The 25,596-nt window shown below is 40.5% G+C and overlaps 1 protein-coding gene across 1 annotated transcript in view; it reads left to right on the plus strand.

The window, feature by feature from the left end:
- The window catches only part of LOC308535580 (cation channel sperm-associated auxiliary subunit epsilon-like), a gene marked incomplete at its 5' end in the record, with an annotated part of 85,217 nt that overhangs the window by 28,121 nt on the left and 31,500 nt on the right, over positions 1-25,596 (plus strand). The window contains 6 exons of the mRNA XM_081114522.1: positions 419-911; positions 8,238-8,712; positions 11,682-12,121; positions 13,276-13,334; positions 16,673-16,748; positions 23,623-23,702. Coding sequence (XP_080970648.1) covers positions 419-911; positions 8,238-8,712; positions 11,682-12,121; positions 13,276-13,334; positions 16,673-16,748; positions 23,623-23,702 — 1,623 coding nt within the window. The remainder of the gene's footprint in view (positions 1-418; positions 912-8,237; positions 8,713-11,681; positions 12,122-13,275; positions 13,335-16,672; positions 16,749-23,622; positions 23,703-25,596) is intronic.

Below are 25,596 nucleotides of genomic sequence, written 5' to 3' on the forward strand. Positions count from 1 at the left end.
GCCAGTGTTGCTCGGTGGTTGAGCGTCAGCCTATGAAGCAGGAGATCATGGTTTGATTCCTGGTCAAGGCACATGCCCAGGTTGTGGGCTCCATTGCCAGTAGAGGGCCTGCAGAAGGCAGCTGATTGACAATTCTCTCTCATCCTGGATGTTTCTAGCTCTACCCCCTCTTTCCTCTCTGATATCAATAAAAAACATTTATTTATTTTAAAAAAAAAGATTGTTCTCCTTTGGAAACAAGAGTGAAGAACAAGGAGAAATGGGTAGCACTTTAGTACTCTTTGATTTATTTTACCCAGGTTTATCTTGATAAAAATTTTTTTAAAGTTTGAAAGATGATAAATGCCAGCACTTTACAAGGTGGATGGGAGCTGAGAAAGAGACCATGTAATTCTTATCCTTTCTGTTCTCTTCTTAGGGCCTGGCATATCTCACTACCAATGTCAGGAAAGGATATAATAAAAGAGATCAGAGGAAATCAGGTGACTTTTCAAGATTGCTTTGTTGCAGACATCCTTTTCCTGCTGGGCTTTCCTTGGTGGAAAATACCTGAGGTTCCTGGCTTTTTACCAATCTCTTCACCACTTGGTAGTCAGTTAATAACAGTCTGGGATGCCTGTGCTCCATCATCTATTGTTCTGGTAGCCGATATGGAGACCTTTCAAACCAACGATTCATTTCGTACTTGGACCAGCATCAGAGTGCCTCCAAACATCCTGACTGACGAAGAAAGAAGCAATGTGTCTGATGTGAACCTATCCCGTGATGGGATATTTTTTTTAATAAACGGTATCCTCTATCTAAAAAGTTCAACCAGATTTGCAAAACTGGGAAGCAAGGAAAATCTTCCTGAAGGTGAAATTATTGGCATAAAATCAAGAAGATGGTGTTGGCACAACTATTTATCAAAGGTTAGTAAAATAGTACATATATGTATTTATACTTACACATTTAGATATTCACCATACCTTTTAATTCAATGAAGTATTAGTCTATACTCTGCAGGTTTTTTTGCTGAGTTATTTTCCATGGCTGTCAGTAGCTCTATCTTCCTGACTTAACTTCTCAGAGCCCTTAGAGAGCTGTACCTCCGACAACAGAGAATAAAATGAATCTTGTGTCATTGCACAGTGTCACTTAGTCATACTATGAGAGTTTTGTTTTGTCTTGTCACAGGCAAAAGGTCAAAAAGTTATTTTCCCCAAACAAAAACTCCATGTGCTCTCAAAAATGAATTAAGTCTTTAATTTCTGACAATAGAGTGAATAAGATAGCCTTAAGCTGGAGCATTACAAAACACCTGAAATGCTGCATAGAAATTTTTAAACTTCTTTAGGCACATAACTGGGCTTCTGTGGAAGAAAGGACAATTCCAAGCGGAAAGTGGAGTCCTGGAGCACTAATTCAGAGACATAAGCAAATGCCAAAATCTCGCCTCCCGAGGCCGGTGCTGGTCCCAAGCATTTAGACATTTGGTCCTTAGAAACTAAGCCTGGCACCTGAGCAAGGGAGGGCATCCGGTAATTTTTTGCATTAAACAGGAACCTTCCAAAATTCCCAACATAATTAAATGTATCTCAGTTTTAACTCTTAAAAGGCCAGAAAACGTCTGTCTTTGGAATTCATGACCAAAAACCAACCCACATGGACTTTGGGGCCCAAATTCACAGTGGGCCAAGAAATATCAAGCCTAGTGCCAGGCAGAAGCAAACACAAATCCTTTCTGGAGGGACAAACCATAAGGTCAGGCTTTGGAAATTTTCCACAAATAATATTCTGGCAAAATTGAGCTCATATTCAAAAATGGCAAAATATCTGAAGAAATAAGGTGTCACAGGAGTCAGCAGAAACAATAAAGAGCAGAGTCAACCCTGCAAGGACATCAGATATTGGGACAGACAAATATGAAATATTTTTATTGGATTTAAATAAATTGAAAAGAAAATAGAAAACATTTTTTTTAAAAGTCTATCAAATAGCAAGGTAATGAGTAATACTAAAAGCAAGGAATTCATTACCATAAAATTTAGGATAGCGGTTATCTTGAAAGGAAAGATGTAGTGATTGGGAAACAGTATCAGTGGCATTTGGGAGTTCTGACGAGATTCCATTTGTTAGATTCTGCTTTGTGATAAGTCTTTTAGCTACATATATTTCCATTTGGTCCATTTTCTGTATGTGAATTCTATTTCAAAATATATTAATATGTAAAAATAAATGTTGAAATAAAACATTTCATGTAATAAACTTAGATAAAACTAATAACTGAAATATAAAATTCAATGGAAAGCTTAAATAGGAGATTGCATACAACAAAAATAATTAAATTGTAAAGTAGATAAAAAAGTAAACAAAATGAAAAGATGAGAGAAAAGGTGATGGAAAACAAAAACAGAGAGTAGAAGAGAAAGATGAATGAAAAAGAGAAAATCCAGTATACATCTAACCAGAATTCCAAAATAAAAGTTTAGATAGAATGGGAAAGAGCTGAGAATTTTTCAGAGTTAAATAAAGATATCAATAGTCAATCCTGAAATACGAATAAATGCTGATTGATATAGGAAAAAAGAAAGCCCACTGAGACACAAAATAATGATATTGCACGATATCAGAAACTAATAAGAGATACCAAAAATATTCAAACAGGAAATACAAATTATAAACAAAGAATACAACAATTAGATGATATGAATGGAAGTCAGAAGATTGTGAAATACTTAAATAACTGAGGTAAAGTTCTTGTTGACCCTCAGGGTGGGGCCAAAGTAGGCTTACAGTTGTTTGTATGGAAAAGATACAGTAATTAATGAATAATACAAGAATAAACTCTATGTTTTGCATACTCACAGCTATAAACCTAGTTTTGCCCCACCCTGTATTTATCCTGTTGAGGTTCAACTGAGCTTCTTGGATTTGGTGGATTATGTACTTTACTAATTGGGGGATGTCAGAGCAGGATCTAATTCTAGTGGGAGACCTTACTCCTAAATCGTGCTCATAGCACTAATTGTGAGAGCACTCACTGCTCTATTCTGCTGACTAGTCCAAGTGTGGGAGTACAGGTCCTGATCCTGCCCTACTATGCTAACTGTTGGGTCGGAGCCCCCCTGTTCCTGGCTGGACCTTCTTGGAAGCAGGGTAGTAGACAGAGAAGCCATGAGAAGTTGTTGGTGTATAAGAATGAGTGTCTATTACAGAAGCTAGTGGCCATAAAACCATTAGACAAAACAGTTCTTCAGAACAGTCTCGTACAGGCAGCCACACACCAGCTGATGAACAAATACATCTTTCTCACATAGTAGTAGTAGCCTCTGTACTCACAACTACTATCTGAGCAGCTGCACGCTGCCTCTGGACCAGCGGTTCTCAACCTGTGGGTTGCGATCCCTTTTGGGGTCGAATGACCCTTTCACCGGGGTTACCAATGGCCATGGGAAAACACATACATAATTACATATTGTTTTTGTGATTAATTACTATGCTTTCATTATGTTCAATTTGCAACAATGAAAATACATCCTGCATATCAGATATTAACATGGCGATTCATAACAGTAGCAAAGTTAGTTATGAAGTAGCAACGAAAATAATTTTATGGTTGGGGGCCACCACAACATGAGGAACTGAATTAAAGGGTCGCGGCATCAGGAAAGTTGAGAACCACTGCCCTAGACCCATAGCCTCATATTATAGCGGCTCCTGAGCTCTCCCTGAAGCAGCCTCAGCAGCCTCTCTAGTCTCCCCAGTCTTTTCCACATACTAGTTCAGGGGTGGGCAAACTTTTTGACTCGAGGGCCACAATGGGTTCTTAAACTGGACCGGAGGGCTGGAACAAAAGCATGGATGGAGTGTTTGTGTGAACTAATATAAATTCAAAGTAAACATCATGACATAAAAGGGTACGGTCTTTTTTTTTTTAGTTTTATTCATTTCAAACGGGCCGGATCTGGCCCGTGGGCCGAAGTTTGCCCACGGCTGCACTAGCTGGTCAGTAACCTATTATATCACTTAGACAAAAAGAGGCGTCTTGCCAACAGTGATACCAATCATTTGGGTTATAGAAGGGCACAGTCTTCGGACACCCTGATTAAGATTCCCATGCTCAGAGTGGCCTTGGCCATCCGGCATACTGTAAATAGGGCCTTTCACACTCTAATTGGCCTTGACTATCCGGCAACTCTGGCATGTTTCCCACAGATGTTCTTGGACATTATCTCTTCCAATATTTCTTGTGCACCATTCTCTTTTCTTCTCCTTCTAGGATTCCAAAAACACATACATGACACCATTTAATATTGTCCCAGAGATCTCAGACCACCTGTTCATTGTTTTTCACTCTGTTTCTATCTTTGTACTTCAGTTTGTATACATGCTCTTCACTTTCTTCAAGTTCACTGCTTCTTTTTTTACATATTTTTTAATTTATTTCAGAGAGGAAGGGAGAAGGAGGAAGAGATAGAAATATCAATGATGAAGAGAATCATTGATGGGCTGCCTCTTGCATGCCCCCCCACTGGAGATCAAGCCCACAACCCAGGCATATGCCCTTCTCCAGAATCAAACCTGGGACCCTTGGGTCCACAGGCTGACGCTCTATCCGCTGAGTCAAACTGGCTAGGGCAAGTTCACTGCTTCTTTTCCTCTGCTTTTCCCAGATCACTCTGAAATTTATCTAATAATGTACTCATTCCTGATAACACATTTTTTATTTCTAACATTTCCATTTTCTTCTTTTCTATCATTTACATGTCTCAGCTGATTCCCCATCTCTGCACTCATGTTGTCTCTTTCCCACTAGTTCAGCATTTTTATCATGGTTATTTTCTTGTTAGCCATGCTTGGTATCTTAACACTGACAAGACTCCAAAGATCTCTTCATACTTTACAACTGAGCCACCAGCATTCCAAACTATGAGAGCGCTGTCTCTGCTTTATAGCCTAGCTGTCAGCTTTTTTTTTTTTTTTAATCACCGAGGGGTATCTTTCCTCTCTCATATGCCCCTGGATTTGTGTGCCTTGGCAAACCTATCTTTCTCTCCTGCTTCCTTCTCCCCGTCTTGGCAGGGGACTGCTTTACCATTTGGGTAAAGGCCAAATCTGTCTCAAAGGGGAAGTTTCTCTCCGCTCTCTTATCCCACTCCCAGCCTATGAACCTGAGAATCCAGAATGCAGATGATTTCTCTCAACTTTGCTGCCTTGCTGCCTGTCCCCTGCCTGTCTTCAGAGAGTTATGTGTTACTAGGGTCCTTCAGCCTGGCCTGCGGGGATCGGGCCAAAACTGGCTCTCTGATACCCCCAAGGGGTCCTGGATTGAGAGAGGGTGGTTCTCGGGTGATGCACCCCGGAATCGGGCTCCCTCCTCTCTGGCTCCAGGTGCGTCACCCGAGAACTACAGCTGCCAAGTCACCACAGCTTGGCAACTCCTGCGTTGAGTGTCTGCCCCCTGGTGGTCATTGTGCATAATAGCTACCAGGCGGTCCGGGCTGATCTTAGTCTTTTATATATATAGATAGTTGCAAGAGGCCCTGAATGCTTCAAAGGGATCCCCCAGCTCCCCTGCCTTGCCCCAAGACTTTTGGTGAATTACACCCAAGCATTAAGTGAAGATCTATAGGAGAGTTTGTGGGTGAGTGAAAACTCATGCCCTGGCTGGGGTCCCTGGGATTCCCATCTGTCATATTTATAGCGTAGTCCTCTTCCCATCCCTCTGCCAAGAATGAGAATAGCTGGGCGTCTTTTCTGTGAAGGGCTCATTTTGTTTCCAATCTGTTTCCTCGTTGAGGTTGTTTCACAGTCTTTTCCAGCAGCATGAGCTCTAGACTTTAAGTTGAATCTTTATTTGATAAAAAGACTTTTTACTCCAAATAGTCTTAGTGTCTTTCTTTGGTTACCAGTTTGATATCTTTCTGCAGCCGATTTGAGTATAGACAAGATGTGCCCAGAAGACTCCTTGTAGTGGTCATGAACATAGGAGTTACTTTTTATATAAAAACCCCTAAGAATTAGACACAGCTGGAGAAGGGTCCACTGAATGAAATTAGGACCACTGAATTTCAGATGTAGTCTCTGGATAGCCTTTTTCTCTAACAGACTGGGTCCACAAAAGGGAAGTATTGATTTGTTTAAAGTTTTAATTTCTCTCTTCCCTTTATCTGATACCCAAAGAAGCTAGAATACAAAAACGAATGTAATGTTTGAGGTGTCATTATAGATTGATCTTAGTAAACAGCAAGATCACAGGGCCACTCCTGACCAGAGTAAATATATACACAGGAAAAGAGAAGATCGATAGTCTTTGAGGAATTAAAAGGGAATTAAGATTAATTATTTCTACTGATAAAAACTAAAATTTCTGGAATAATTTTTTAAAATATTTTTTTTATCAATTTCAGAGAGATGGAAGAGGGAGAGAGAGATAGAAATATCAATGATGAGAGAGAATCATTGATGAGCTGCCTCCTGCACGCTCCCCAGTGGGGACCGAGCCCACAACCGGGGCATGTGCCCTTGACTGGAATCGAACCTGGGACCCTTTGGTGCACAGGTCGATGCTCTACCCACTGAGCAAACCAGCTAGGGTAGGATAATTTCTTTTTATTGTAATACTAGAGGCCCGGTGCACAGAAATTTGTGCCCTTGGGGCGAGGTGGGGAATCCCTCAGCCCGGCCTGTGCCTTCTCAGTCTGGGACCCCTCGGAGGATGACCACCTGCTGTCTGAGGTCTGCTCCCCAGGGGATTGGGCCTAAGTTGGCAATCAGATATTCCTCTGGCAGCCTGGAAGCCCTCAGAGGATGTCCACTTGCCAGTGAGGAGCAGACCCAAGTTGCAGTCGGACATCCTTAGCGCTGCTGAGGATGCAGGAGAGGCTCCCACCACCACTGCTGTACTGGCAACCATCAGCCTGGCTTGTGGCTGAGCAGAGCTCCCCGCTGTGAGAGCACACTTACCACCAGAGGGCAGCTCCTGCACTGAGCGTCTGCCCCCTGGTGGTCAGTGTGTGTCATAGTGACCAGTCATTCCCAGTCTTTCTGCTGTTTGGGTCATTTTGCGTATTACCCTCTTAGTATATAGGATAGAGGCCTGGTGCACCGGTGGGGGCCGGCTGGTTTGCCCTGAGTGGTGTCCTGGATCAGGGTGGGGGTCCTGCTGGGATGCCTGGCCAGTCTGGATGAGGGGCTGATGGCTGTTTTCAGGCTGCCCACACCCCCTTCAGGGTGGGGGTCCCCACTGGGGTGCCTGGCCAGCCTGGATGAGGGGCTGATGGCTGTTTTCAGGCTGCCTGCACCCCCTTCAGGGTGGGGGTCCCCACTGGGGTGCCTGGCCAGCCTGGATGAGGGGCTGAAGGCTGTTTTCAGGCTGTCCGCACCCCCTTCAGGGTGGGGGTCCCCACTGGGGTGCCTGGCCAGCCTGGATGAGGGGCTGAGGGATGTTTTCATGTGGGCCAAGCCTGCAACTAAAGCTCCCTGTCTCTCCTTTTATTTTTCCTTTTTTTATTCTGGGATTTATTTACCTTCTGCAATTGAAACTTTATTGTGGCTCCAGCTCAGAGGCCAGCTGGCTGAAAGCAGGTATCTGGGTTTGTTTAGCTTCTATAATTGCAACATTGTTGCTTAGACTAGAGCTCAGAGCCCGGCTGTGGCAGGCGGGGAACCTTGGCTTCCTCCATCACTGGAGCAAGCAAGCCTCCTGTTCGCTTCAGCTGCGTGGCTGCCGGCCGCCATCTTGATTGGCAGTTAATTTGCATATCGCCCTGATTAGCCAATGGGAAGTGTAGCAGAGGTATGGTTAATTACCATGTTTGTCTATTATTAGATAGGATGACTTATTTCTATGCCATGTATTTCTGTGCTTGAAGTATTTTTCAGAAATATACTAAAAAATAAACCATTCTAGTTACGATGTTTCACTTTTATTATTATTTTAAAATATATTTTATTGATTCTTTACAGAGAGGAAGGGAGAGGGGCAGAGAGTCAGAAACATCAACAAGAGAGAAACACCGATCAGCTGCCTCCTGCACACTCCCCACTGAGCATGTTCCTGCTATCAAGGCAAACGCCCCTGACCAGAATCAAACCCGGGACCCCTGAGTCCGCAGGCCGAGGCTCTATCCACTGAGCCAAACCGGTCAGAGCTATGTTTTCCTTTTAAATATAGCAAGTTAGAAGACAGGAATTGTTAGAACTATCCCTAAAATTGAAGATATTCTAATTATTGTCTATTTTCCACTTTCCAGGCTAATAAAAGAAGCAGCATGGCAATCTGGACAAAAAATGAACTTTATCTTGGATATCCTTATCTTAAATTTGTCAAAATAATAGATACTAAAAGACTGGGGGAAATCCTACATATACTCCCGACTGCTACTCTGACTATACATAATATTGAGTATACAGCACACCCTCTGGAACTTGGCTTGTTGTTAAATGTCTGTGTTACATGTAATATCATGAAAAAAATTCACCTAGTGATATATAATGAAGATTCAGAACAGTGGGCGCACAAAGACTTTTCATTAAACGTCACAATTGACAGTGTTATAACTCCACATTTTCTGTATTCATCAATACCAGAATTAATAGTATGGGACAAACACAGGATCTACTATTTTTATGACAATTTCACGACAACTGGAGTTTTACAGACACCTACAGAATTTGGGAATCTGTCAAAATTATCACATGACAGTATTATTCATAGCATTTTTATAGGTGAGCCATTCTCATTGTGCAAAAACTAGTCTTGATTTCATAATAGATGACTTTCTTACGAAGATGTAGCAAATCTAAATGCACGTTAAATATTGATAGGTAAAGGTGCACTTCTTACCACCTAAAAACGGGTATCAGATTCTACTAACATTAACTGATCTTACACAGCAAACTGGCAAACTCACTCTCTTTTTTTCAGAGGTTCATTTTGGTCCATCAGCAGATACGAAATAAGCAACTTACATGTGCATTTTCAGTGTAGGAGGTGATACGGTTTTATTGTTTCCCTAGGGCTCCTGTAACAAACCACACAAACTGGATGGTTTAATACAACAGAATCGTACTGTCTCCTAGCTCTGGAGGCTAGAAGTCTGGCATTCCCAATCTCTGCCTTTGTCATCACATAGCATTCTCCCTGGGTCTTCACATGCCATCTTGTTTTAAGGACAACAGGACCCCCCGCCTCCAGTATGCCCTTGTCTTAACCAAGCACAGCTGTAATGACCCTATGTCCAAAAGAAGGGCACATTCTGAAGTCGTAGTGAGAGTTAGAACTTCATTGTCTTTTTGGGGGAGGGGGGGGAGCGTTAACAAAAGTCAATGTAGAACAGGTAGAGTTGAATGGACCTGTATTTGAAGCCCTGAGCAAGTCATTTAAACTTTCCAGGACTCGGTTTTCTGATCTAGAACATAGGACTGCTATTATAATTAGGTAAGGAAGGGATTGTATACAGAATGCTTAGCATAATACTGGACAGGGGTAAACCTCTTAATAGTACAGGTGTACCTCGTTTTATTGTGCTTCTCTTTATAGACTTCACAGATACTGCATTTTTAAAAAATTGAAAGAAAGAACCTCTCCCAGCAAAAAGTCACAACTTGCTGAAGGTTCAGATGATGATTGGCATTTTTTAGCAATAAAGTATTTTTGAATTAAAGTATGTATATTTTTTAGACATAATATTACAGCATACCTACTAAACTACAGTACAGTGTACACATAACCTTTTTCAATTATTCTTGGCATACAATATTAGCATGAGGTAGACAACATGGTGGTAGACACCTGTATCTTACAAAGTGACCACCACAAGTCTAGTACCCATCTGGCTCCATACACAGTCATTACAGTATTATTGACTATATTCCCTATGCTGTACTTTACCTCCCCATGACTATTACATAGAGCAAAAAAGTTTTTTTTGAGATTTTTATATTTTATATATCATCAGTTTGTGAGTCCTGCAATTACCTTTTTCATTCAACAGAGATCTATTTTGTTATGTCATCACCCACATCTTTCTCCCCTTCCACCTTGTGAAGTTTCCAGAAACATACACAAAGCACAAGAGGCCAAGAATCTGGATGGATTTTTTTGCCAAAAGCAAACAAAACAAATGTATAAAGAAATCTCAGTTATGTGAGAAAAGGTCCGTAGTCACGGTATTGCCCCAATCACTTTGGCACCACAGCTTTGACCACCCTCACACGCACTGGCAGGACCATGAAAACACTGGAGTTTGATTCCTGTGTTGTTGCCTTGGCATTGAGAACATTTTATCCTTGCAGCTTCACTAAAACACTGAAAAATATTCCAGGCTTCATATTAACCTCACCTGTCTACGTAACGATTTCAGGAACTTCATTATACTGTAGAATTCCTACTGAGAACGTAATAACTATATGGGAGCTTAACTTCATAAGGAAATGTATGTTGACACTGATGTTCAAGTATTCTGATCCTTTAAAACATTGGTATTGCTGATTTAGGAGTTTAATTAGAATATGGCTTATGGAAATTTGTGGAAAGATCACTTTTATTCAGTTTCCAAATGTAAGATGCAGAAGCACAATACACTCTGAACCTCCCTGGCTCTGACTTCACCTTCCTCCTTTCAGCCAGTCCTCTCTGGGTGTTGTTTTATGGAAATTAAGGAAAGTACACCCCTAGAAATGTGGCCCACAAAGAATGTTGTATCTGAAAAGAAAGCTATGAAATCAACTACCTGTTCGCTTTACAGGTAAAGCTATAGAACCAAAGAGGTTAAGAGACTTACTGTCTATGAACCTCTAAGACTAAAACATAATACTCTATTAAGGGAGGAAAACTTGTTATTATTTACAGAGTGAACATGAAGAAGTGCCAGGCCTACCCCCATTCTTCATCCCTATTATATTCTGCTAGGACTGACATACCCAAATACCACAGAGTAGGTGGCTTAAACAATAGAAATCTATTTTCTCGTGCTTCTGGAGGCTAGAAGTCCAAGATCAAGGTGTCATCAAGGTGGTTTCTGATGAGGACTCTCTTCCTGGATTGGAGACGGCAGCCACCTTCCCACTGTGTCCTCATCTGGCCTTTCCTCTGTGTGCATGCAGGGAAAGAGCTGGGGGAGAGGGAGAGAGAAATCTGGTGCCTTTCCTTCTCTTATGAGGACACCAGTCATACAGGAGTAGAGCCCCACCCTTATCATTTAATCTAAATAACCTCCTTAAAGACTGTGTGTGTGTGTGTGTGTGTGTGTGTGTGTGTGTGTGTTTCTGCCCGGTTCCTTAAAGACTCCTATCTCCAAATACAGTCACAATGGGAGTTAAGACTTCAACCTGTGCATTTGAGAGGAGGACATAATTTAGTCTATAATACAATGCTTCCTAATAATGCCATTCTTGTCGTGCCCATTCTCATTTAATACACATTAATAAGCTCTTTTTTTCTCTATAAATGCTGTGATATATACGTGATATAGTGAATGCAAGCAGAAAAGTGTTCAGGAAAAACCTGTACTGTGAAGTGGAAGAGAAGTTATTGTGTTACGTTGCAGGTTTGTGCCTGCACACCCTAATTTTCTCAAAGTACATAAATACTCAGTCATTATAAACAAGATCATTTTGGTTAAAAGTCCACTTAAATAAAAGAGCATGGATTTATGGTTACTTAGAATAATAAACTTCTCTCTCTTTTTTTCCAGATTACTATGGAAATATCTTGGTAAAAATGGAAAATAATAACTTGTTTTATTCCAAGATTAATATTAGAGATGCAGTGAAGCTACATTTATGGACAAACACTTTAACAAAATCAGCATTTTTCTGGAATTCATTTAATGAAATAAATTTTGTAAATGTTTTGGGAAATGGCACACTATATGTACAGGAATATCCCATAGGTATGGAAGTACGAAGTATAACTTTCAAAACAAAAGAAAAATGTCCCTTTGTGACATTTCATAATAATATTCATATTTTTTACATCTTGGACAAAGGAGAGAGCCTGTCAGTTTGGGCTCAAATAGTCTACCCAGAAAATAATGGTTTGTATATTATTATGGAACCTTATGGCCCAAAACTATTAGAAATGAAATACAAAGTTCAGTATGAAATTGCTTCAGGATTCTGCACTAAAACCCTGGTAAGTTATTAGTTTAAAATGTCCTTTGATTTTAGTAAATGTAAAAGCATAATGTTAATATTCTTTAAAACAGACTTCCCTTCTAGGTTTAGCTTGGAACATGTTGAGAAACATACATGTTTTTTTAAATATATGTTTTATTGATTTTTTTACAGAGAGGAAAGGAGAGGGATAGAGAGTTAGAAACATCGATGAGAGAGAAACATCGATCAGCTGCCTCCTGCACACTCCCTACTGGGGATGTGCTCCAAACCCAGGTACATGCTCTTGACCGGAATCGGACCTGGGACCTTTGAGTCTGAAGGTCAGCGCTCTATCCACTGAGCCAAACCGGTTAGGGCAAATCTACAATCTTTTGTGATCAAGTTGAAGGTTGTGAAAGTCATTACATGGAAAATACATCAAGTTCCATGTTCAAGGAAAGGAACTACTGTTAATGTGTGTGTGTGTGTGTGTGTGTGTGTGTGTGTGTGTGTTTATAATAAATATATATAAAAGTATAAGGGAAAAAAGTTTAAGGATCTAGGGATGTAATTACCATACTTTAAAAATGTGAGGCTTATCATTTTCTTCCTCTAATATCATATATCTTCTGTAAATGACTGTACCTTAGAATATAGCAACCTTTTGAGATACTGAAAATTAAGATGAAACATGGAATCAAATAGCAAGAACTTATGCAAATAGCAAATGGACATTTCTTTTAAATGACTCAAAAACTACAGAGGAAAGGTTCAGGCAAATAATTCCTCAGAGTCTCAGAAATTACAGACAAGATATCTGTAATCACTTAAAACCTTCAGGGGAAAAAATAAAATGGTCCAGAAACAAGGTTAGCAAAAAACAGAAAAGTGAAAAGTCTATACTCACGATATAAATAAAACTAATATTGTAATGACAAAAGTCAAATGAAGAGGGAGAGAGAAGCAATAGAAATAAAAAGACTATGATAACATAAAATTAAAAGGAAAATGTAACATAGTGAATCTAATGTGTACATAGCTGGAGTTTCTAAGATAGTAAAGAAATATTTAAGAATGCTAAATGTATTATTTTTCCCACCTAAAGAAAGATTTAAATCTGTCTTGAAAGTATCCATTTTCCCCATCCCCAATTTTCCTGCTTTACAAAAACTTTTTTACTTTCTTTTTCAGTTCATAACATTTTTTCAGAAGGTAAATTATCAGGCGGTAGATGATTACTTCAAGCTGCAGTGAGTATGACTTTTAGAAGAACCTGCTCATGCTAAATACGCTATTGGGGTTCTCAATTTGTGAACCTTTTATTTAAAGGGCCTCATATCCTTTTAAATATCCAGATTGGAAATTCCTTGAAGTGTCTGGATAGATGTGAAATTGGTATTGTGTGTAAAAATGTAGAAGATTCCTTGTGGCTAAAGGGAAACAATGACTTATTGGAAGGTTGCATCCAATTGAAGATGCAAAGAAAGGGGGTGCTATTTCTTGATTCAGTACTTTTCAAGCTTGTTTACCCTTCATTCCCATTCCAAAGTCTTTACATACTATCCTTAAGCAAAAACTAGAATGCTAATGTTCCCAAAAGTCTTCAACTAGGAGTAGAATCAGATAAAAACCCATCTTTGACTCCTGGAATAAGGTAGCACCTAAGCACTTAATTTCTGGAGGAAGACAACGAACTTGGAATTGTATCTTAAGGCATTTATATGTTTACTAGAGGCCTGGTGCACAAAATTCCTGCACGGGGGGGGGGGGGGGGAGTCCCTCAGCCTGGCCTGCACCCTCTCCAATCCAGGACCCCTCGGGGGATGTCCTAAACTGGCAGTCAGACATCTCTCTCGCAATTCAGGACCGCTGGCTCCTAACCACTCACCTGCCTGCCTGCCTGATCCCCTAACCACTCTGCCTGCCAGCCTGGTCACTCCTAACCGCTCTTCCCTGCCAGTCTGGTCACCCCTAACTGCTCTCCCCTGCCAGCCTGATCGCCTCTAATCGCCTCTGCCTCGGCCCCCGCCACCATGGTTTTGTCCGGAAGGATGCCTGGTCTAATTAGCATATTAGCCTTTTATTAGTATAGATCAGGGGTGGGCAAACTTTTTGACTCGAGGGCCACAATGGGTTCTTAAACTGGATCGGAGGGCCGGAACAAAAGCATGGATGGAGTGTTTGTGTGAACTAATATAAATTCAAAGTAAACATCATTACATAAAGGGGTACGGTCTTTTTTTTCAATAGTTTTATTCATTTCAATCGGGCCGGATCCCGCCTGCGGGCCGTAGTTTGCCCACGGCTGGTATAGATCATTGTCCTGACTCAAAATATTTTCTCAAAAAATAGCATTGTTTGTCTGGGAAGAAGGTCACTCAGTGCCAGGATGTTTTAGGTGTTCAAAATACCTAATGAACAAGAAGGACACACTGCTGTCATGGACAGGTCCTAGTGGAAGAAGTGTTCAAATAAGTAAACAAGATAATGCCAAATGGTTGTAAGTACTACTGAGAAAATAAAACAAAGAAGTGCTGGAGTGTGGCCTGGAAGGATAGGGAGGAAAATGCTACTCTAGACATGATAGCCATCCTTTCCCCTCACCTACCACCATTTCTCATTCTTCTAATGTCGTGGGTTAGACTGTTTGGTTATTTTGGGTTAGGTGAATATTTACTTAGAATTCTGTTGCTGTAGAATACATATCAAACTATGCAGGATACTGAGACTTGAGACAAAACATAAAAGCTTTGAAATCAGCCATGATAGGAAAAAATTGTGCCCATAAGAAAAACTGGGAAAAATTGAAGACAATATATTTACTTTAGTGTCCTTTACAGATCTATACTATATACTAAATTTATCAAATCAAAGATGCCCTCAAATTGAAAAAAAAAGCCATAATTGGCATAGTTATATTTAATTATAAGATGCTTCCTGATTTCAAAAGTGTTAAATGAAGAAAATATGAATCTTAGAATTGGTAAAATATAGTACACTGATTTAAAAATATGAAAACGAGCTATTTGTATCCTCATTTACTTACTACATTTTATTTATTTATTTATTTATTTATTTATTTATTTATTGTATTTTTTTTATTTCAGGCCACCAAAAATTTTGGTTGCCTCCCCCAAAAAAAATTGGGAGAGAAAGAGGTACTTACTACATTTTATATCAACTGTATAACTAAACAAATATTAAAATGTAATAAATAGCCCTGGCCCGTTTGGCTCAGTGGATAGACCGTCGGCCTGCAGACTCAAGGGTCCCGGGTTCGATTCCAGTCAAGGGCATGTACCTTGGTTGTGGGCTCATCCCCAGTGTGGAGTGTGCAGGAGGCAGCTGATCGACGTTTCTCTCTCATCAATGTTTTTAACTCCCTATCCCTCTCCCTTCCTCTCTGTAAAAAATAAAGTATATATATTTTTTAAATGTAATAAATATTGGGGAAAAAACAACATTTGCTTGTGGTTAGTTAGTTTGTATTTGTTTTCCCCAGTTTTTTCCAAAAGTAATAACCTTAGCAGAGGTGGGGCGGGGGTGAAGGGTTGGGGTGGCAGTGGAGTAAAGCCTTCTAAATTTCTCCTGTGATTTTGAGTCCTGTTTTGCCTGAGCACAAATGACTTATGAGCATTTCATAAGGTAGAGAGGCATTGTGTCTGATCTCCCTTTCCATTCCAGTCAGATCATATTGTGCAGCATAATGTTGTTCAGGAAACTAATTTCATAACTTAGTCTTCATTGTTCCAGAGGTGTCATCAATAGGAAGGAACATCTGTAGAGACTTGAGAAGGAACCACTGTGGTGGCTGCAACCTTTAATAGAGTCAGGAAGCAGCAGACCTCCGCCCTCCAGGCACTGAGGGTCTTAGTGAATTAGGGGGGTTGAAATGCTGACACATACTCATTTCTGTTCCCATTGTGTCAATCCTTTGCTGGCCAGAAGGAATACCTTGAGGTGGGAATGACTTTCAGGTCTGATGGCGATGCCCTCAGCACAAGCAGGGTATAGGTAGTCACCCCACCCCTCAGACCTCCAGCATTTCTCAGGAGGGGTCAGGCGCAGCAGGTACATGGGGCTCTCATCTGCTCTACAGAGAAGCAGAGTTATGTCTGTGAAGACCCACGTCCCATGTGGTGCTGGGTTCGGATCTGGAGAAGGGGCCGCATGCAAATAAAAGAGACAAGATAAGAAATAATAATTTGGAAATATTGGGGGCCAGGCGGAAAGCCCAGTGCAAGGGAAAGGACTTCCACTGGTGCCCAAGCCTTGCCAGCCTTTTATTCAATTTTGGATACACATCTAGCTCTTAGGCAGGTAATTGCGGTAACAGACAGACTATCTTAAAGGGCAGTAAATATTAGAAAGATTTACACTCAGACTATTTGGTCAGGAAATAGCTTGAGCCCCCATTGTCTGGACTAGACAATCGGTACATAGCTCTGGCTCTTGCCAGGGGCTCAAGGTTCACCAGCGTTCTGCGATCCGAGTTTACACTTCTCAGATAGTGAAGACAGTGGGTGGCTTCCTGCAATGTCTACCTCCCTGTGAGTCTATACTCACCTGTATGTGTTGTTTCTCCTAGATACCAGAACACGGGTCTTATGCTTATGCAGCTCAGGCCTAGTGAATATACAAAAACATGTCCTGTACCCCCAAAGGTAAGTGACACAGGAAAAGGTCTAAAAAAGCTTATTTCAATAATGCATAGATACAAGTTTCCAGTGATAAAAATAGCCACAGGAGGTACCGTGCAGCAGTTTACTTCCATAATACATGGGTGCAAATTTCTAGTTATAGTCACGGGGATTTAAGGTACAGCATAGGGAATATAGTCAATAATATTGTAATAACTATGTAAGATGTGAGACGGGTACTAGAACTTACTGGGTGGCAACACTTCATAAGGTATATAAAGATCTAACCACTATGTTGTACACCTGAAACTAATATAGTATTGTATATCAAGTGCAATTGAAAAATAAATTTTAAAAAATAATGCATAGCCAGGACAGTGTGGTTCAATGATTGAGCTTCAACCTATGAACCATGAGGTCACAGTTCAATTCCCAGTCAGGGCACATGCCCAGGTTGCAGGCTCCAGTAGGGGGCATTGCAGGAGGCAGCCGATCAGTGATTTTCTCTCATCATTGATGTTTCTATCTTTCTCTGCCCCTCTCCCTTCCTCTCTGAAATCAATAAAAATATATGTATTTTTAAAAAGTGATCAAAGAAGAAGTAGGAAATACACTTAATAGGTCATTGTTTCTAATTTGAAATGGAATTGCTTTTAGCTATAGAAATGTGTGGGTCAGAACCACTGAACTTACCAACTAAATTGCTTCATTTTAGGTGTTCCAAATATCTGTCGGCTGTGATCCCACTAAATTTATTGCGGTTAAAGGGCAAGTATATTTACATTTGACCTGTCTTACTCTTTTTTTTTTATTAAAGTATTACAAAGGGTATTACATATGTGTCCATTTTATCCCCCCGCCCTAGACAGTCCCCTAGCCTCCCCTATCCCCCAGTGTCTTATGTCCATTGGTTATGCTTATATGCATGCATACAAGTCCTTTAGTTGATCTCTTACCCCTCTACCTCCTGCCCCCCAACCCTCCCCGGCCTTTCCGCTGCAGTTTGACAATCTGTTTGAGGCAGCTCTGCCTCTGTATCTATTTTTTTTTTTTTTGCCTCTGTATCTATTATTGTTCAAAAGTTTATAGTGGTCTCTATTATCCATGAATGAGTGAGATCATGTGGTATTTTTCCTTCATTGACTGGCTTATTTCACTTAGCATAATGCTCTCCAGTTCCATCCATGATGTTGCAAATGGTAAGAGTTCCTTCCTTTTTAGAGCAGCATAGTATTCCATCGTGTAGATGTACCACAGTTTTCTAATCCATTCATCTACTGATGGGCACTTAGGCTGTTTCCACATCTTAGCTATGGTAAATTGTGCTGCTATGAACATAGGGGTGCATATATCCTTTCTGATTGGTGTTTCTGGTTTCTTGGGATATATTCCTAGAAGTGGGATCACAGGGTCAAATGGGAGTTCCATTTGAAGTTTTTTGAGGAAACTCCATACTGTCTTCCCTAGTGGCTGCACCAGTCTGCATTCCCACCAGCAGTGCACAAGTGTTCCTTTTTCTCCACATCCTCTCCAGCACTTGTCGTTTGTTGATTTGTTGATGATAGCCAGTCTGACAGGTGTGAGATGGTACCTCATTGTTGTTTTGATTTGCATCTCTCGGATGATTAGTGACTTTGAGCATGTTTTCATATGTCTCTTGGCTTTCTGAATGTCCTCTTTTGAAAGGTGTCTATTTAGGTCCTTTGCCCATTTTTTGATTGGATTGTTTATCTTCCTTTTGTTAAGTTGTATGAGTTCCCTATAAATTTTGGAGATTAGGCCCTTATCAGATATGACATTGGCAAATATGTTTTCCCACACAGTGGGTTTTCTCGTTGTTTTGTTGATGGTTTCTTTTGCTGTGCAGAAGCTTTTTATTTTGACGTAGTCCCATTTGTTCATTTTCTCTTTAGTTTCAAGTGCCCTAGGAGCTGTATCAGTGAAGAAATTGCTTCGGCATATGTCTGAGATTTTGTTGCCTTTGGATTCTTCTAGAATTTTTATGGTTTCCTGTCGTACATTTAAGTCCTTTATCCGTTTTGAGTTTATTTTTGTGTATGGTGTAAGTTGGTGGTCTAGTTTCATTTTCTTGCATATATCTGTCCAATTTTCCCAACACCATTTATTGAAGAGACTATCTTGGCTCCATTGTATGTTCTTGCCTCCTTTGTCAAATATTAATTGAGCATATTGGTTCGGGCCGCTGTCTTACTCTTTACGTTTTAAAAACAAGTGGTAAACTAATAGGTAATTCTTAGTGATAATTTAGGCTAATGACTGACATGTCCATAGTGTAATCCAAAATTGAATTGACGAGTGTCCAAACCAAATTTGTTTGAACTTTTTGCCAAATCAAGTATTAGATTTGAGCCCTAGCTGGCACGGCTCAGTGGATAGAGCATCAGCCTGTGGACTGAAGGGTCCCCGTCAATAACAGTCAAGGGCACTTGCCTTGGTTGCAGGTTGGATCCATGGCCCTGGTCAGGCCCATGTGGGAGGCAACCAATTGATGTGTGTCTGTCACATTGATGTTCCTCTCTCCCTTTCCTTTCCCTTCCATTCTCATTCTCATTCTCATTCTCTCTCTCTCTCTCTCTCTCTCTCTCTCTCTCTCTCTCTCTCTCTCTCTCATATATATATATATATATATATATATATATATATATATATATAAATTTGATCATTACTAAAAGGGAAAAAGAAGTAACCTCTTATCATCAGCATTTTTCTCCACCTTCCCCTTTAATAAGCCAGTTACCATCTTGCACCTTTACCTCTCAACTCTTCAGTCTACAGCTCGTTCCCCAGAAACCAGAGGGAGAAGCACTTGCCTCTGTCTTTACCCCAATAATAATTTCATTTCCACAGAGAATGGCTTACATTCACATCATCTTTTATGGGAAAAATTTTAGAGCAAATCTAGCAGAAGCCAGTGTTCCCTCCAGAGCTATGACTTCCATTGATCTGACTGTGGTTCAAAGTGGTACCCACTGGATTTTGTGTCATCCAATTGCCACAGCTCTCTTTCTTCTACCTGGGAAATCAAGTCAACATATAGAAATCTGTTTAGTTAGCCAGGTTAAATGTATAGTGGAGACAGCAATGTATTGTGATTCCTTCGCCGGGGTTAGAAGTGGGGGTGAGAGTGGGGGAACACTGATTCTTATCTGAGTCTATTTATGAAGTCATTTGCTGTCATCCAAACCAAAGGTCTGTTCCTCTGTCATTCTAACAATCTTTTGAGGACTGAATTGTAATAATCAGTGGCTGCATTGATATTTAACACATTGTGGACCAGTAGTTTTATTGATAGCTTTACCCAGTGGCCAGGTAAGTTTCTATTGAACGAGTGCAAAAAAGATTTTACATAAATGTTAAAGGCACGCTTTAAAATTAAATACCCATGGTGTTTTGAAGTTATTTATTACATGTTCCTACAAGCTAATATCTTTTTAAAGAATTCTTGTGATTGGCCAAAAGCTTAGAACAGAAAACACATGAAATCTTGTGATCCGTCTGCAATGTGTTAAATATTACCATCTCATTCAGCAAGGAATCTGCATTTCCAGGAAATGCAAAGGCTAATTGATTTATACAGCTTGTAACATCCTGTTTTCTGAGATGGTCTATATCAGTTATGGCGAACCTTTGAGCTCAGCGTGTTAACATTTTGAAAAACCCTAACTTAACTCTGGTGCCATGTCACATATAGAAATTTTTTGGTATTTGCAACCATAGTAAAACAAAGATTTATATTTTTGATATTTATTTTATGTTAGTGGCATGGTGCACGAAATTTGTGCAGGGGGGCGGGTGTCCCTCAGCCCGAACTGCACCCTCTCCAATCTGGGACCCCTCAGGGGGTGTCCGCCTGCCGGTTTAGGCCCAATCCAGCCTTCTCGCTCCCAACCGCCTGCCCCCCCCCCCACCGACCTGATCGCCCCTAACTGCCCCCCTGCTGGCTTGATTGCCCCCAACTGCCCACCCCTCCTGGCCCAATCACCCCTAACTGCCTCTGCCTGGCCTCGCCACTGTGGCTTTCTCCGGAAGGTCCCCTGGAAGGTTTTCCATCTAATTAGCATATTATCCTTTTATTAGTATAGATATTTAAATGCCATTTAACAAAGAAAAATCAACCAAAAAAATGAGTTCGCATGTCACCTCTGACACGCTTGTCAGACGTTCGCCATCACTGGTCTATATCCTGCTCATTAGACTATGGTCTATGGACCAGGCATCACCTGGGAACTTATTAGAAATGCAGATGTCAGGCTTCATCCCACATCTGCTGAGTCAGAATCTCGATTTTTTAAAATTTTCCAGAAAATTAGGAGGAGCATTAAAATTTAAGAATAGCTGCTCTAAGCAACAAGATACCAAAATCAACTCCCAGTACCACTGAGTGTGGATTTCCTGCTGTCGTGAGGTGCAAAGCAGCTTGAATCAATCTATGTGTGGGAGGGTCTAGACCAGTGGTTCTCAACCTTTCTAATGCCACGATCCTTTAATACAGTTCTTCATGTTGTGGTGACCCCCAATCATAACATTATTTTCGTTGCTACTTCATCACTGTAATGTTGCTACTATTATGAATCGTCATGTAAATATCTGATATGCAGGATGTATTTTCATTGTTACAAATTGAACATAATTAAAGCATAGTGATTAATCACAAAAACAATATGTAATTATATATGTGTTTTCCGATGGTCTCAGGTGACCCATGTGAAAGGGTCGTTCAACCCCCAAAGGGTCGCGACCCACAGGTTGGGAACCGCTGGTCTAGACAGTCACATATCAGAATCACCAGGAGAGCACGTTTACAAAACACAGATTTCAAGACTAAGGTCCAGGCCTCTCAGTCAGTGACCATTGTTCTGGAGCCTAAAAATAACCCTAATGTCTTAGATTCAGGCTGTGGTTGTGGTGGGCCTAAGGCTTCACAGTTACCAAAGGAGACCCGGGGGGTCCAAGGTATTTCTGACCGGAGACTTGTCAATGAAGGAGGGCATTTCTTGGGGTTTAATTTGCATTTGAGATGGGCGATATTAGATAGGCTTCCAATATCTATCTAAACACAGTGGTTTATTCTTATAAGTTACACTGGAAGCAGCCAACAAAAATGGTCAAATGAATAATTTAACTTCCAGAAAATGCTATCATTTCATACACCATGATAGCCTTCTGTCTGCATGAACACTAATTAGACATATGTGAATTCTTAAAGTTGCTTCTTACCTGCACAACTGAGTCTCTAGCATAAATTAGAAATGGGTGTTTTAAAAAATGTCTGAGGGCCTGGCAGGTGTGGCTCAGTGGTTGAGCATTGACCTATGAACCAGGAGGTTAAGGTTCAATTCCTGGTCAGGGCATATGCCAGGTTGTGGGCTCAATCCCCAGTAGGGGACATGCAGGGGGCAGCTGATCAATGATTCTCTCTCATCATTGATGTTTCTATCTCTCTCTCCCTCTCCCTTCCTCTCTTAAATCAATAAAAACATATTTTCCCTAGCTAGTTTGGCTCAGTGGATAGAGTGTCAGCCTGCAGGCTAAAAGGTTCCAGGTTCAATTCTGGTCAAGGGCACATGCCTGAGTTGCGGGCTTGATCCCCAGTGTGGGGTGTGCAGGAGGCAGCCGGTCAATGATTCTCTCTCATCATTGATGTTTCTGACTCTCTCTCCCTCTCCTTTCCTCTCTGAAATCAATAAAAAAATATTTTTTAAAAATTAAAATATAGTTTAAAAAATAAAAAATGTATGAGGAATGAAAGCATCCACAGAAATTTGTCTTCATTTTTGATAGATTTTCTATCAGGTTTTCACAGGTATCAAATAGAAGAAATAAATCAATAGATTTCAAATTCTGATATCTTCAGGAACATTAGTGTAACTGATTTTTAAAAATAGAAATGCTAGGGCAACACACCAACCCCAGAGAATATAATTCAATACTTGACGACTCTGTAATACTTTCAAGGTTTAGAATTACTGAGTTAAATGATTAAATGTTTGTGCAAGTATATAAAAAGAATGATATTACAGTTTCATTATGTTTCTTTTTGTAGATTTGGTTACAAAGGTTGTCGTCAGCATGATTTCTTTTACAGTATTGGAAAGTAAGAAATATTATACCATAAGCACTGAGTTTTTATTAATTTAGTATCAATAATTTAGAGTCAGTATTTACTCCTATTAACTCAATCTTTTATAATAAACTAGAGACCCAGTGCACGAAATTCGTGCACTTGGGAGGGGGTGTCCCTCAGCCTGACCTGCGCCCTCTTGCAGTCTGGGAGCCCTCCTTAGAACTGCCATGGAGGCAGGAGAGGCTCCCACCATCGCCGCTACACTAACCAGCCATGAGCCTGGTTTTGTGCTGACCATCAGGGGGCAGCTCCTGTGTTGAGCATCTGCCCCCTGGTGGTCAGTGCACGTCATAGTGACTGGTCGTTCTGCCATTTGGTCGATTTGCATATTAGCCTTTTATTATATAGGATGCATTCATTGCTATAAATTTACCTCTAGGCACTGCATCTTTAACTGCATCTCACAAATTTTGAAAAGTTGCATTTTCATTTTTATTTAGTTTTAAGTATTTTTAAATTTCTCTTAAGATTTCTTCTTTCACTCATGTATTACTTAGAAGTGTATTGTTTATTCTCCACATAGTTTGGTAGTATTTTGGAATTATGGTTATCTACTTGACTTCTGTGATATCTCCCCACCCAAACAAAGTAATGGCTTAATGTTTAAGTTTGAAAAGAGAAAAGATAAGTAATAAAAATATCTTTTTATACGTCATTTCTGAGGAATCCACCATCTAAAGACTTGGTAAGAAAACTATAATTTTCTTAATCAGCCTAATAGAGAAAATAACCAAAGCATTTTTCCTTTTCTAGAGAGTAAAATATAGTTGGAGAAAATATGGCTGCCCATTGAGACTTAATTTCAATGACAAATTTCACCCTTTGCTTCAACTGTAAGTATATTCTACTAAAATTTGAACTTACTTTCAAAGTTTCAAAATAAAAAGAGGGCTAATTAATCATGCATTTAATAATAAATATTGCCGAAGCCGGTTTGGCTCAGTGGATGGAGCGTCGGCCTGCGGACTGAAGGGTCCCGGGTTCGATTCCAGTCAGGGGCATGTGCCTGGGTTGCGAGCACACCTCCAGTGGGAGATGTGCGGGAGGCAGCTGATCGATGTTTCTAGCTCTCTATCTTTCTCCCTTTCTCTCTGTAAAAAATCAATAAAATATATTAAAAAAATAATAATAATAAATATTTTTGAGCACCCAATATGTGTGACACTAGATTTTTAGTACTAGTTAACCAAATTTGGATAACCATGGTTCCTGCATGTTGAGGGAGGTTACAATTTAGCCCCTGAGACATAAATGGGTAAGAAAGCTGAGACTCTTCTCAGAGATGTAGTCTGTCTCTCTTTTTTTTTTTTAAATATATTTTATTGATTTTTTACAGAGAGGAAGGGAGAGGGGTAGAGAGTTAGAAACATCGATGGGAGAGAAACATCGATCAGCTGCCTTCTGCATGTCCCCTACTGGGGATGTGCCCGCAAACAAGGTACATGCCCTTGACCGGAATCGAACCTGGGACCCTTCAGTCTGCAGGCCGACGCTCTATCCACTGAGCCAAACCGGTTAGTGCGTCAGTCTCTTTTTTAAGAAATATACATTTTTATTGATTTCGGAGAGGAAGGGAGAGGGAGAGAGAGAAACATCAGTGATGAGAGAGAATCATTGATCAGCTGCCTCCCACACTTGCACCACTGGGGATCGAGCCCATAACCCGGGCATGTGCCCTGACAGGGAGTTAAACCATGACCTCCTGGTTCACAGGTTGATGCTCAACCACTGAGCCATGCTGGCCGGGCTGTAGGCAAGTCTCTTAACCCTCACTTTCCCTCTCTCAATCGCTTCCCAAGCTCCTCCTGAAGATAGTTTGAAGAAACTACCTTCCCAAGGTGACATAGGACTTTTCTTTCTATGGGCCAATAATAACTAAAAGCTTGCAAGGAAAGAAACTATTTACTAATAAGGGAATAGGGAGATTTCAACAATATCTCTAACTTAATTCTTATAAACAATATTAAAAAGATTAAGTAAAAATGCTATGAGGAAGGATTTTTCAAGTAATTTTATATTCATTTGCTTGCTTCTCTGACTTTATTCTTGATTTATGATTACAGAAGTCACATAGCTTGTTACAAAATTTAAAATATATAAAAAAGATAAATGATCATGTTTCTAATTGTTTTGCTGTTATAAATAAAATGGTAGTGAATATCCATTTATGTATATGTTTGGACACTAGTGCAGAGATGCCATTGGGATACGTTACTGAACGTAAAATCCTGGGTGTAAAACATCAACATTTTAGTCAGGGCATTCAGCTTTCGGGGTCCTCTTAGGCTGACAACAACTTCTGAGACCCCACAGGGTGGGTGGATGTAGAATAATGAGTCAGGAGCTCCAATTCAGTTTTGCCATCAGACCTTTCCCTGTGAGGATCCAAAAGGCCTCTGCCAGCATATCCCCCAACACACGAACACACACACACACACACACACACACACACACACACACACACTCCTCACCATGGCAGTTGTAAGACTCCATGCTATTTCCTCACCCTCCTACAATCCCTCTGTCACAGGTACTCTGAGCCTCTGGTTAGTCTGCTGTCTTGTTTAGTTTGACCTTCTATACCCCTACTCAGGCCACTGATCCTCCTGGGCATCCCACACTCTTCCTCTCACCAAAGCCCAGTTTTCTTTGTTTATTTATACTAGGGGTACAGTGCACAAATTCGTGCTCCTTGAAAGGAACTATGGTCCGTGAGGCTGCGGTAGG

This window comes from Myotis nattereri (genome assembly GCF_964212035.1).
Source record: "Myotis nattereri genome assembly, chromosome: 20".
NCBI classification, from domain to species: domain Eukaryota; kingdom Metazoa; phylum Chordata; class Mammalia; order Chiroptera; family Vespertilionidae; genus Myotis; species Myotis nattereri.